This window comes from Nicotiana tabacum, chromosome 11, assembly GCF_000715075.1.
Source record: "Nicotiana tabacum cultivar K326 chromosome 11, ASM71507v2, whole genome shotgun sequence".
NCBI lineage: Eukaryota > Viridiplantae > Streptophyta > Magnoliopsida > Solanales > Solanaceae > Nicotiana > Nicotiana tabacum.
Window position 1 is genome coordinate 8,428,183 of NC_134090.1, and position 12,585 is coordinate 8,440,767.

At 35.5% G+C, this 12,585-nt stretch overlaps 1 protein-coding gene across 7 annotated transcripts; it reads left to right on the forward strand.

Annotated features, from left to right (window-relative positions):
- Positions 1–1,126: 1,126 nt before the first annotated feature.
- LOC107815040 (uncharacterized) lies at positions 1,127–9,941 on the forward strand. 7 transcript variants are annotated; one of them, XR_012696391.1, is made up of 6 exons: positions 1,128–1,288; positions 2,720–3,293; positions 3,401–3,764; positions 3,843–4,081; positions 4,209–4,363; positions 4,962–5,250. XR_012696391.1 is itself a non-coding variant. In XM_016640547.2 (4 exons), exons 2-4 carry the CDS (start codon positions 3,674–3,676, stop codon positions 4,242–4,244), a joined length of 366 nt encoding a protein of 121 aa, XP_016496033.1. In that variant the 5' UTR covers positions 1,128–1,288; positions 2,720–3,673; the 3' UTR covers positions 4,245–5,250. The 7 variants fall into 7 exon arrangements, 1 of the variants encoding a protein (XP_016496033.1); XR_012696392.1 differs by lacking the exon at positions 4,962–5,250 and adding an exon at positions 6,425–9,710 and having other exon boundaries at positions 1,127–1,288; positions 2,720–3,764; XR_012696390.1 differs by having other exon boundaries at positions 1,127–1,288; positions 2,720–3,764; positions 4,952–5,250.
- The last annotated feature ends 2,644 nt before the right edge of the window (positions 9,942–12,585 follow it).

Consider the following 12,585-nt stretch of genomic DNA (forward strand, 5'->3'; position numbering starts at 1 on the left):
GTGATTTCGTGGAAGGACCTCGAAGAGACCTATTCCAGATCTTGTTCAAAACTCTCCAAGAGTTTGTCTATGGTCTGTGAGTGCTTTCTATCGTTGTTTTACTGCTCAAATCTCTGATTCAAAGACCATATTCTCGTTACCCTTTCTCTTTTATTAAAAACCTAATGGTTGGACTTGAATCTATCCAGATCCTTGTAGATCTGAAGCGATTTTGAGTTCGTCATTGATGTTTCCTTAAGGTTCTCTTATTTCTTTACTGATTAATCGATTTTTGAGCGCTTTGTCATATTAGGATTTGATTTTCTTGTTGTTTGTTGGTCGAATCTCTATGTATCTGAAGTATTTTCAAATTCCCATGGTTGTTCTTTAAGGATCTTTTACTTCTCTACTACTAACTGATTTTTAGCACTACGCTACTTTAGATTTTTGATTTATCTAATTTCTGTTGTTCGAATCCCTGTATGTTTGATGTGCTTTCAAGTTTCCATGGATGTTTTCTTTAAGGGTTCTTTGACCTCTATACTGTCAATCAACTCTAAGTGTTTTCAAATTAGGGTTATTCTGCTTCTTCTGTTTTTGCAAAGGGTTTTCTGAGATCCTCATGTTTTATTTAATCTTTGTCGCATGATTATGTTTCTGGTTCAATTGACTGACTATTCATTGTTTGATTTCAACCTCTTCTCTGTTATTTTATCTAGGGTTTCATTTGTTTACTGAAGTATTTTGCTGATTTCTATTTGTTTCCCTTAGCTCTGAGCACTACTAGAAAATAGGCCTACTGGAATAGTTTTTCTGGCAACGGTTACTAAACCGTTTCAATAGATTAGATACGGTAACGGTTACAATCGTTACAATAGAATTTGGATGAAACCAGCACACTTTAGATACTAAACCGTTCCAGTTGACAGTTCACCGTTACCATAGGTCTTTTTTATAGGAACGATTTTGTCAACCGTCCCAATAGGCCTATTAGTAGTAACGGTTCTGAAATATTTGTAATATCGGAATAGGTATTTTGTTCCCTCCTCGTTTTCTCCCCTGAATTTTGCTAAACCCGCCAATATAACCCCTTTTTTCTTTTATTTCTCATATATTTTATTTTGATATATATAATAACTAAATTAAAGTTGCTTCAACACTTCCAATGCTCTCATCGTTCCCAAATCACCTTCCTCAAACTCACTAGCAGCAAATTAACGTTCCGAATCACCAGAATTCTCACCTTCCTTAAGAGGCCTGTTCCATTCTCACCTAAATTCTCACCTTCCTCAAATTAAATCAACTTCAGGTAATTTTTCCTTTGTAATTTGGGCATTATCTTCTATAGTCGTTTTTTTTTCTTTTTTTCTCCTTTGTAATTTGGGCATTATCTTCCTTTGTGTATATGATTTCACTTCAGGTCAAATCTGCATTTGATCTTCTCTACCTCATGAATGTAGACGATTTCCAATTTTGATTGTTTTTTGACATGGATTTTATAAATAAATAGGACTCTAAAATGTAGCGAAACCCAGATTATCTTATGATTTAGGTTGTTCTTATTACAAGTCTCACTACTAATTTGGCTGCATCATCGCCATTTAGTTTATCTGGTTGGCTATTGTATGGATAAAGGACAACGCATGTTGATCTGTGGTATCATGAGTAATGGTAGTTTGGAAAACCTTTTCTACAGTAAATGTTATTTACTTTTTTGTTGATAATACCACGTTTGCCTGTGATAATCACTGATAAATACCACTGATGAATTTTACACATTATTCCTTATTGTGGAGAGTTCTTCATCCATTTGTCCTGTTCTATAATATACTGTATAAATTCAAAATCTAGGCAATTGAATTGTCAATGCAAACATGAAAATGAATGCACACCTAATAGATAATAACTGAATATTTTTATCACAAGACTCTATCATGTGCTAGTGGAGTTTCAGTTTGCCCTTCTAGACCACAATGAGTATTCAAATTTAGTATTGCATCACTGACTTTTAATTTCTTGGGAAGATTCTGCAATATTAAAATAGAAGTTTATCATAGAAATGAGATTTTAAGACTGTAAAAAATTCAAGTTTGAAATAACAATCTTCTTCGAAACCTATATGATGCTATAATTTCAGATTAAGGCTTATAGCTTTACCACTTCATATGACATAAATTTGTACATTAGACCACTATCATATTGTAAAAGGGTAAGAACAAGTGGCTAGATAATTGATAAGTAGTGTCTGATATATCAGTTCTTTTGTTCATTAAACAGCGTGATACAAATTATAATAAGACTATCAATAGGGCTTCTACCAAGCTTGGCCACAATAGCCCAAATTTATACTATTGGTAATGGGCTTGAAACATGAGTACCAAAAACAGTATTAATAGATGAACTCTAGCAATTGGATGTTGTAAGTTGCAGTAACATCAATATATGTTGTACTTATACATTTTCTCATTAGTTCAGCTGGACTTCTTTTTTTGTTTTGTTTGCTTTCTTAAATCTAATAGGGGGTAGAAATTTTAATTAAATTCTTTTTAATTGTACCCATGTCAATAATTTGGAGAATGACTTTTTCTTATTATGTTACATTACATAAAAGTAATTATACCTTACATGCCAAAATTGCTTTACTGTGTGTAACTTTCTGGAATGTTCCACCCTTAAAAGCAGTGGTCAATGTCAAATTAGTATGCTTTTGGTTTATTGTTGATTTACTTTTATCGTATAGGATATCTATGGATAATGGTGATAAAAGTTGGATGAATCTCCTGAGATGGACGGATGAGTATATCCATGGAGTGAATGATTTTCTTGATAAGGCATTTGAATGAGCGGCCCAAGGAGATGAAATATTATGCCCTTACAAAAAGTGCATGAATCTCTATTGGTATTATAGAAATGTGGTGGAGGATCATTTGGTTGTTCATGGATTTGTTGATGGTTATACCAAATGGGTTTTCCATGGGGAAGAATTTTCCTCGAGAAATACACCTCATTCAAGCAATGATGATGAAGGTTCTACCATGCGTGACGATCTTGATGGACTACTTCATGATACATTTAGAAATATAGAGGGTCAGGCAGGGGATGAAGAAGAAGCTGGGGAAAGACTATATGAAGATGCAAAGAAGTTTTTCAAATTGCTGGAGGAAGTAAAACAAGAGTTATATCTGGGGTGTGAAAATTTTAGTAAATTGAGTTTCACTATTCGATTGTACTTGCTTAAATCATTGCATGGATTGAGTAATGTGGCTTTCTCTGATTTGTTAGAGTTGATCAAAGAGTCATTTCCATTTGCTCAGGTACCAGAATCTTTCAACAAGACTAGAAACATGATAAAAGATTTGTGTCTTAATTATGAAAAAATACATGCATGCCCTAATGATTGCATGTTATTGCAAAATCAAAGGGTTTCGTCATTGACAACAAAAAGAACCTTTCAATCTACAAGGTCAAATGCAAATGAAGAATGACAATCAGAAGGTGGATTACCTTATCTTTGCAAAACCAAAAGGTTTTGTCGTTGACAACAAAAACAGCCTTGAAAGCTCTAAGGTCAAATGCAAATGAAGAACGATAATCCGAAGGTGGATCTCAATTGCAAGAACAAGTGCAGCAAGTGCCACGGAATTGCACCTCTTCAACAACACAAGGAGTACATGAACAAGTGCAACAAGGGAATATGGATTCTATCACTCCTGCATCACAGGGAGTACATGAACGATCTGATGATTCTACCACTCATGAAGCAGTTGAACAATTTGAGGAACAAGGCATATATATATAAATTTTAATCATAAACTTAACTAAAAATAGTGATTAATGATTATCTTTGTTTTGTACTATTGCAGGCCCCTCCTCACCAAAAAGAAAAAGAGGCTGTACTCAAATGCCAAGGGCTCGTGGTAGAAAGGAGCGCAAAATAATCATTCTAAATGAGTATAATCAACCCGTTGGTCCTACTAAAGAGGTTGTAAAAGGGTTGGGTAGCTTCCTCGGCACATTGGCAAGGAGTGGGACTTTTTGTCCTTTTAATGTATTTAATTGGAGGAAACTTGACACAAAAGATGATATGTGGAAATATATCAAGGTATGAAGTTTTCAATGTCCAATAAACATGGATGATATTTCTTATTTCTTGCACTAACCCAATTGCACTAAATTTGTCGGAAAAATATGACATTCTGATGAGGTGAAACAATGGGTTTTTGAATCAGTTTGCAGTGCTTGGAGAAAGTATAAGAATCAATTGAAGATAACTCACTTCACAATCTATGCGAATGATGAGCTTCGAATGGAGAATAGTCCAGTAGATATTTCGGAATCTCACTTTAAGGATATCCTTAAATATTGGAACTCCGATTCTCACAAGGTAATTACATCCAGAATCTCTTGTCTTGTTGTAACATAATTGTTTTTTGGTGCATGAGTCAAAAGAATCAGAGGTAAAATAGTACCGAACATGAATGTCTCAGTCCTTTCAAGAATAAACTAATTCTACTGTTTTACTATTGTTGTAACTAGGGGTGGGCATAATATGTTTAAAGTTGTTGCCTTCTACTATAAGTTGTGACCTATTGCAAGTTTTTACTATTCGATAGATAAATTTTGTTATGTGTTCTGTTACCTATTTTGTATCAACTTCTACTTACTATTAGCAGTTGTTGGTGTATACCTGTGCTTTTTGACTTTCTGTGGTTTTGTGATTAATACCACATACTTTGGTTGGAATACATATTGTATTGTCCCAAGAGAAGAAAGATGGTTTGGGACGATGTTACTCTCCTAGGCTTTGATTAATCTGTTTGCCACTGCTGAAGTGTTTAGGTGTTCTGTTTGCACGTTCTCTGTGTGCTTGTTCTTTATAGTCTATTATTGGTTTCATTTGTAGTGTAGTTACCTTTGTGTTATTGTCTGCTGAGCTTACTTCTCTGCCCAGATTCACATTAAGTGTAATTAGTCTCGTTCAGGAACTCAAGGAAGGCACCAATCTCTACAATCTACTTTTAGACCGCTCTTCTCTTTCAATTTATGAATGGCCACTTCCACCAATTTCATCATCTCTGAATTTGATTCTAATCCCCAATACTCTGCATTAGAAATTGGTTTTTTTATTGTAGCAAGGCAGAGTGGATATGGTAATATCCTTTTTTCTATTTATAGCTTGTTTGGATGGTTGTTACACATCATTTCATAATGTATCGTATCGTATTGTATTATATTATACTGTATCGTTTTATGAATACAATGTTTGGATAGATTGTATCATTTGCTGTTGTTTCATGATATCATGCACCAGCAATATAAAGAATAAACCTGCAATACTATGAAGAAAATTATGATATGGGGTAAATTTATTATATAAAAATGTAGGGTAAATGATAAATAAAACTATTTAATAATAATGAAGGGTGAGATGAGAGAAATAGATAAGATAATGATGCAACCACACCAAATCGGTCGTTACATAAAGTGGTATATTTCGTCGTTACGTAACGACGAATTTAACGATACGATACAATAAAATTTAAGTAGCAACCAAAACAAACATCGTATTTAAAGTAACAATACGATACAATACAACAGGTAACAATCATCCAAACAAGCAGTTAGTAGGAGTATATGATTTCTTAAGTGCCAACTCGGCTCCTATGTATAGTAATAATACCTAAGTAATACTGGCGGTTCTATGATAGTTGAACTTTGAGAATTTAAAATTGGAATAGATTACTAATAGATTGATTTTCCTTTCTTTTTATACAAAACCTTCATGGTCTTTTATTAGTCTTTGTGGTTAGTTGATTAATTTGACTAAACAACAATGGAGAAGGGACCTGGAAAGAAAAAATAGGTTGAAAAACCACTCCTCAATCCTACAGGTAGATCATAATGGGGTTGGGGTTGCAGAACAATATTTAATACTTTAATTGTATGTTTATATGTTTGATCTTGCAAGATACTAAAAATGGAATTTAAGTACGTTCTAAGTTTTCTATCTTTTGTAGTTTTTCTGTTTATCTTCACAGGCCAATTACGTTACCGTTTTAGCTAAATTATCTGCTTTTCACTTTTAATTGCATCTTCTTCATTTCTAACTTTTAGCAAATATTTTGTAACTTAGTAATTTATTGTATAGCATTTGTTTTCCTTACCAAATTTATTTTGACAGATAACTGCAAAAACAATTCTCTTGGTTGTATGACAGGTTCTTACATTTCTTTTGTCGAATACTACTGCAAAATAAGACTTAGGTTCTAAGGTTTTGTTTCCTTCATACTAGACAACTCTATTTGTGAGTCCAACGATGACATCAACAATTTCTAGTATTATGTCATAGCTATAATAAAAGAAGCAGTATGTTGTATCTATTTACTTTGTTTGGCAGAGGATTCGGATGAGGATATACCTGATTGCATTTGTTTCATCCCTGTAGATCTACTAAAGTGCAGTAAACCTTATGTTGAAGCCCTGAAAGCTTTACCCTCAGTGCTAAGCTTCATGTAACGACCCGACTGGTCATTTTGAGCTATAACACGTCGTTCAGCGGTTTGAGTCCATGAGCAGCATTACTTCAGGTATTATGACTTGAGCGCATAGCCGGAATTTCATTTCGGGTAGTTCGGAGTTGATTTGGAAAGAGAATTGTTATTTTGGAAGCTCTAAGTTGAAAGAATTGACTAAGAACAGATTTCAGAGTAAACAAATTCGAAATCAGGATTCGAAGGTTCCAGTAGGTTCGTATGATAATTTCGGACTTGGGCGTATGTCCGGATCGGGTTTTGGAAGACCCGGGAACGTTTTGGTGCCTATTGTGGAAGTTATCATTTTGGAAGAAATTTTATAAGTTTGGGTTGAAGTGCACTTTAGTGTTATCAATGTCCGTTTGGTATTCCGAGTCTGGGGGTAGCTCCGTATGGTGATTCTAGAGTTGGGAGCGCGATCGGAAGTGAATTCGGAAGTTCGTAGGTCATTTTGGAGTCATTTGGCTAAAGATAGAAATTCTAAGGTTTTTTTAAAAAAGTTTGACCGAGAGTTGACTTTTTGATATCGGGGTCAGATTCTAATTCCGGAAGTTGGAATATGTCTGTAATATCAAATATGACTTGTGTGCAAAATTTGAGGTCAATCAGATATGATTTGATAGGTTTCGGCATCGAATATAGAAGTTTGAAATTCTAAAGTTCATAAAGATTGGATTGGAGGTTGATTCGTGGTTTTAGTATTGTTTGATATGATTTGAGGCCTCGAGCAAGTCCGTAATGTGTTTTGGGACCGGTAGGTATGATTAGTTGGGGTCCCGGGGGCCTCGGGTGGATTTTGGGTGGTTAACGGGTCGAAAATGGAATTTTTGGAAGGCTGAAGTTGCTGGTTGCTGGTATAACCGCACCTGCGAGCATTGGGTCGCAGGTGCGGCGCCGCAGAAGCGGCCAGAAGAGTCGTAGATGCGGTTTGGGCCAAAAGTGAAGGGGACCGCAGATGCGGTCGAGTAGCCGCAGAAGCGGGACCGCACCTACGGTTGTTGAGTCACAGAATCGGAAGGGAGGGCCTGGTGAGATATCCACAGAAGCGGTTGAAGTTCCGCACCTGCGGAACCACAGAAGCGGTCGAGGGACCGCAGGTGCGAAAGTGCTGGAGGTAGAATGGTTCTTTTAAAAATCGGGATTTGGCCATTTTTCTCTCATATTTTCTTGGCTTGGGCGATTCTTGGAGGGTTTCAAGTGAGGGTTTTCATCATCAATGATAAGGTAAGCTAACCCCACTTATCTTGAGTTAAATACATTGATTATGTACGAATTTGAGCATGAAATTCGTAGAAACTTGGGTTTGAGGGAAAACCTAGAAAATCGATATTCTTGGAATTTGACCACGATTTTGGGTATGAAATTGAGAGTAAATTATATATTTAAGTTCATGAGGTTATGGGTAAAGTTTATCTTCGAAAAATTTAGGAATCCGGGCACGTGTGCCCGAGGGCAATTTTGTCAACTTTTTGATCGGGGTTAGGATTTGTTATAAATCGGGTTGCAATAAGTAATTGAACGTATATTAATGGATTTGCATAATTATTGGCTAGTTTTGGAGCATTGTGCATCAATTCGAGTCTTCGGAAGAGCGTGAAATGCCGGTTATGGATCTTCAGAGCGAGGTGAGTCTCCTTTCTAACCTTGTAAGAGGGAATTGTCCCCATAGGTGAAATAATTGGTTATGTGCTCCTATTTGTGGGGGCTACGTATGCACGAGGTGACGAGAGTCCGTGCATAGCTACTATTATGCTATTGTCCGGGTAGTCTAGGACCCAAAAGCATGTTGTACTTGGAAATATTGTAATCCTATTGACGGTTTGACTTTCTTAAATTCTATCGAATTGGTAAATGAATTTCTAAAAGAATTAAACTTCATTTTTCCTAAATCGTTTAAACAAAAAGGAGTATTTGGATTTTCCTTGGATAGTTGTTCCCTAATGAAGTCTTGATTAACTGTTTGAATATGTGATTCTTTGTGTACCTGCGTCGCATGTATGATTCGCGAGCAGGGTATTTGTTTATTTTATGTTGACCGCGTCGCATGGATGATTCGCGAGCGGGGTAATAGATGCATCTATGGTTCGCGCCGTTCGACCCTTGGCAGTGGACATTTTACATTTATGTTGGATCGGTCTGTACGACCTCGGAATGATATGCGCATGCTTGTATTGTTGCTTGGGATTTATAAATGTTCTCATTTGCCTTTCCTGGCCGGAGATAAATTGATATAGATAATGAAAAGTAAATTCTTTGGAAATTAATTATTATTTGGGAAGTTGTTTACCTGCTATCTCGCTTTATGAATTATAATTGTTGTTTTAATAAATTTTCATGATCTCCTCACATTTTTACTATATTATCGTTGGACCACTTGTAAGCGTCGATGTCGACCTCTCATCTCTACTTCTTCGAGATTAGACGGGATACTCATTGGGTACACGTTGTTTTCGTACTCATACTATACTTGATGTGCATTTTTGTTGCATAGGTTCATATGTGGCTAGTAGCTTAGTGGCATAGTAGCATGGTTAATACAGAGACTTAGGTGAGTTGCATTTATCGAGACGTCCGTAGCCAACTCCTTCAGAGTATTTTACTGTATTTTCATTTCTGTCCACTTGAATTCTGGACAGTTACTGTATTTTATCTCATTCCCTAGAAATTGCTCATGTACTTGTGACACCGGGTTCTGGGATGATCACGAGATTTTTCAGTAGTTAAATTTTGTAAAGACCCCCTCTTTTATCCAGTAGAGTTTATTATTTATTATTTATTTGTTTAAAGGAAATGATTTCAAAATAATTTAAAAATTAGAGATTGCTAGTAAATTGTAGTTGGCTTGCCTGACAGAGGTGTCCGGCGCCATCACAACCCTTAGTGAAATTTGGGTCGTGACACTTCAGTTGGGAATTGGATGCCTTTGTAGAGGACTTTGTTTGTTAGGCATGAAATTGGCAGATTTGATTATTTAGTGTTGCTGCCTTTTGCTTAATGCTTAGACTCTTAGCACTTAGCAGTACGTGACACATGAATATGTATTAATAGTTGTGTATAGTTTTTTGAGAAGGGCTTTGCCAGAGAAACTGAATGATAATGTTGTGTACAGTTTGTTGAGATGAATAAGTTGGATTAATAAAAGAAGAATGAAAACAGTTAAATGCTTGAGTATTCTTAGACCGGATTCTCTTGAAGAGTAATAACTTTATTTATCCTATTTTGTAGGTGGAGTAGATCAAGAAATAGATGATGAAGACGATGAAGAACTAGACCTTACTTGAAATGAATTTTGAATTGTTATAGATGAATGTTCTAAGAATCTTTTGTTACCAACATTTTTGAACTTATTTACTCTCTTGAAATGAACTAAACTTATGCACTCATGGGGTAGAACATTTGCTTTATGGATATTATTTGTTTGATGGATAATTTTGTATTATTAATAGTTTTATTTTATGATGTATTTAAATTTTAGTGTTATTATAATTTATTATATGTATAAATATTTATTTATAACAGGTGCTATATTTTAGTTTTAACTGAACTGATACAATAGCCTACGAGAACCATTGCAATAGGACACAAATGGCGTTCCAGTAGACAATATAAACCGTTGTAATGGGTCCCAAAAACTGTTCCAAAATGATCTACAACTCGTTCCAAATACAAATATAATTGTTATGATAGGCTAAAGAAACCGTGGCTATATCCAACATAACCATATCAATAGCTTACATAAGTATTGCTTTAAATAATATGGTAATGGTTAAAAACCGTTGTATAAACAATATAGTAATGGTTTAAAACCATGCCAATTGAAAAAAATCACCATTCCAACAGAGAAAGGGAAACCCGTTGCGATAGACGTATCTACTGTCACGATGTAAACCATTGCAAGAACCGTTCCAAGAACCGTTGCATCTCTTGCCTATTTATGGATTAACTGACCTTTGATTGGTCTTTGATTATCTTTGATTGCCTTATTCGCGTGATTGATTGCTTGATTTATGGGCTCTAACCCTAACTAATTATTAAACCTACTTCTTGCCTTATTTGAGATTCAATTAGAGCTATTTTTGGTATAATTTCCTAATTCCCTATCCCCAATCAAGCATTGATTGATTACTTCCTTTACCTTATTGCAATATTTACCTGCCTCACCTTAATAAGCTATATGCATGATTTTGTGGACTCTTACTGATTCCTTTACATGGTATAATTGGGATTCTTTCCTTAATTAGACCCATGTTATTACCGTTTGATCAATTACCCCCAATTAAAGCAGTCTATTTTGAATTCCTTATGTGTTGGGATTCTGATTGCTCTTAATTGTTGATTTTTGATTCTTTTACCTTATTGGCTCTACTCTTAAACTGCTACATAAGCACTCTCATTTTGTTCCTTCAACATACGAACACTATTCAAAATACACACATATACATTCAAACTCTCTCTTCTTTCTTTGCTGTTTGTGCTGACTGTTGCTCTAGCCGGCTGAAAGCCAAGGCTAGGTAGTGGAACTGCCCTTTTTTGCATTTTGCATTCTCTTCTTTAACTGGTATGTCTCTAGTTAAATTCTGAAATTCAACTCTATATGTTCCATGTCTATACATCCATACTTATTCCTATACTAGTTACTCAATTGTTTCCATGTTTACTGCTTTGGTCAGCATGTTTAAATTCTGCCTTCTCTTGTTAAATGTATAGTCAGCATGCCTAAGTCTCACTTGATTGTTTGATATTCTAACATCATGTTATTCAGCCCCTGTTTACCCTCTTTAATTTATGTAATTATGTTGATAATTTAGTTGTCTAGTATACTTGTTTGATCCTAATGAACACACACTTTGTCTTTAACATGACTATGTGCTTCTTATCATGACTAGTTGTTAAGTCTATGAACTATTAGACTCCTATTTGTTCTCTACAGTTGTTGCTCCAGATGTTCCCCTAGAACTTGTTGTATGTTTGAACTCTCTATGTCCCAACCCCCTTGACCCCTATTTGGAAAATTGATTGCTAAATGATTGTGATTGCTCTTCTCAGAATTGACCTCAAAACTGTTTTTCACTCTTAGTATTTTCTCTAAACCTGAAAACCTGTTTCACTCCTGAAAGTTTATTTCAACACTGTTTTATGTCAAGCACTCTCACCCTACTCTGAGATTAATAAGTTATGCCCCTCTAGTACGTGTACTGCTTAGGGATCTTTGAGATCTCTCTGAACTCTGGCATACCAGGGATGACCCTTCCACACTGCACATAATCAATCCCCTAATTGAGATAGGTCTTGGTGTGAGCACTGCCCGGGATCCCTGAGGTCCTTAGGGAACTCTAACACACCAAAACGCATTATTGGCTATGAGATCTTTGGCTTCGGAGACTGTGTTGAAGGCCTGACATTCCCAGGTTTACTTTGGGCCTGATTTAGGCTCCCTATAGTATAGTTTCATTTACTTATGTAATTCATTTGATCCTGGTCTGTAATAATATTATTTGTAACAGATGTTGGGGTGATTAGTAAAAAAAAGGGAGGGTTCCTATGTGCATTAGAAATCCTGATTTAGAACTTTGTTTGCATTGGCTCTAAACCATGTCTACGTCGTCTTGAATAAACAACTGTCTATAAAAGGGTTTAAAACAGTCCCAATACATAGATATCATGTCCTAATGTCAACATGCCTAAAATTAGTTTGTAATATTAATCACTTAGATTAGTATGCCTATAAGACTAAATAACTTCAAGTTGTTTAATTAATTCCCAGGTTATAACTGCATACAGACCCATGCCTAGGCAAGCCTTAGGCCAATAAATAACTGTGAAATCAGGTTCTGTTTATGTGTGAAATTATCCATGCTTAACAGGCTATAAAACCAGTAGGCAAGCTGGTTAGGATTCTGCCACTTCTCCTTAAAACAAATGCTGCATATTTTGTATCTGTAATGTTCATCAAGATATCATGTTCCTAGGATTTTTGAATTTCTTCAAAATCAGTTGTTTGACACGTGCTATGTATCTATTTATGTGTGGAGTCAAACATGAGCCCTTAATTGCTTCCCTATTTGACAGTCCT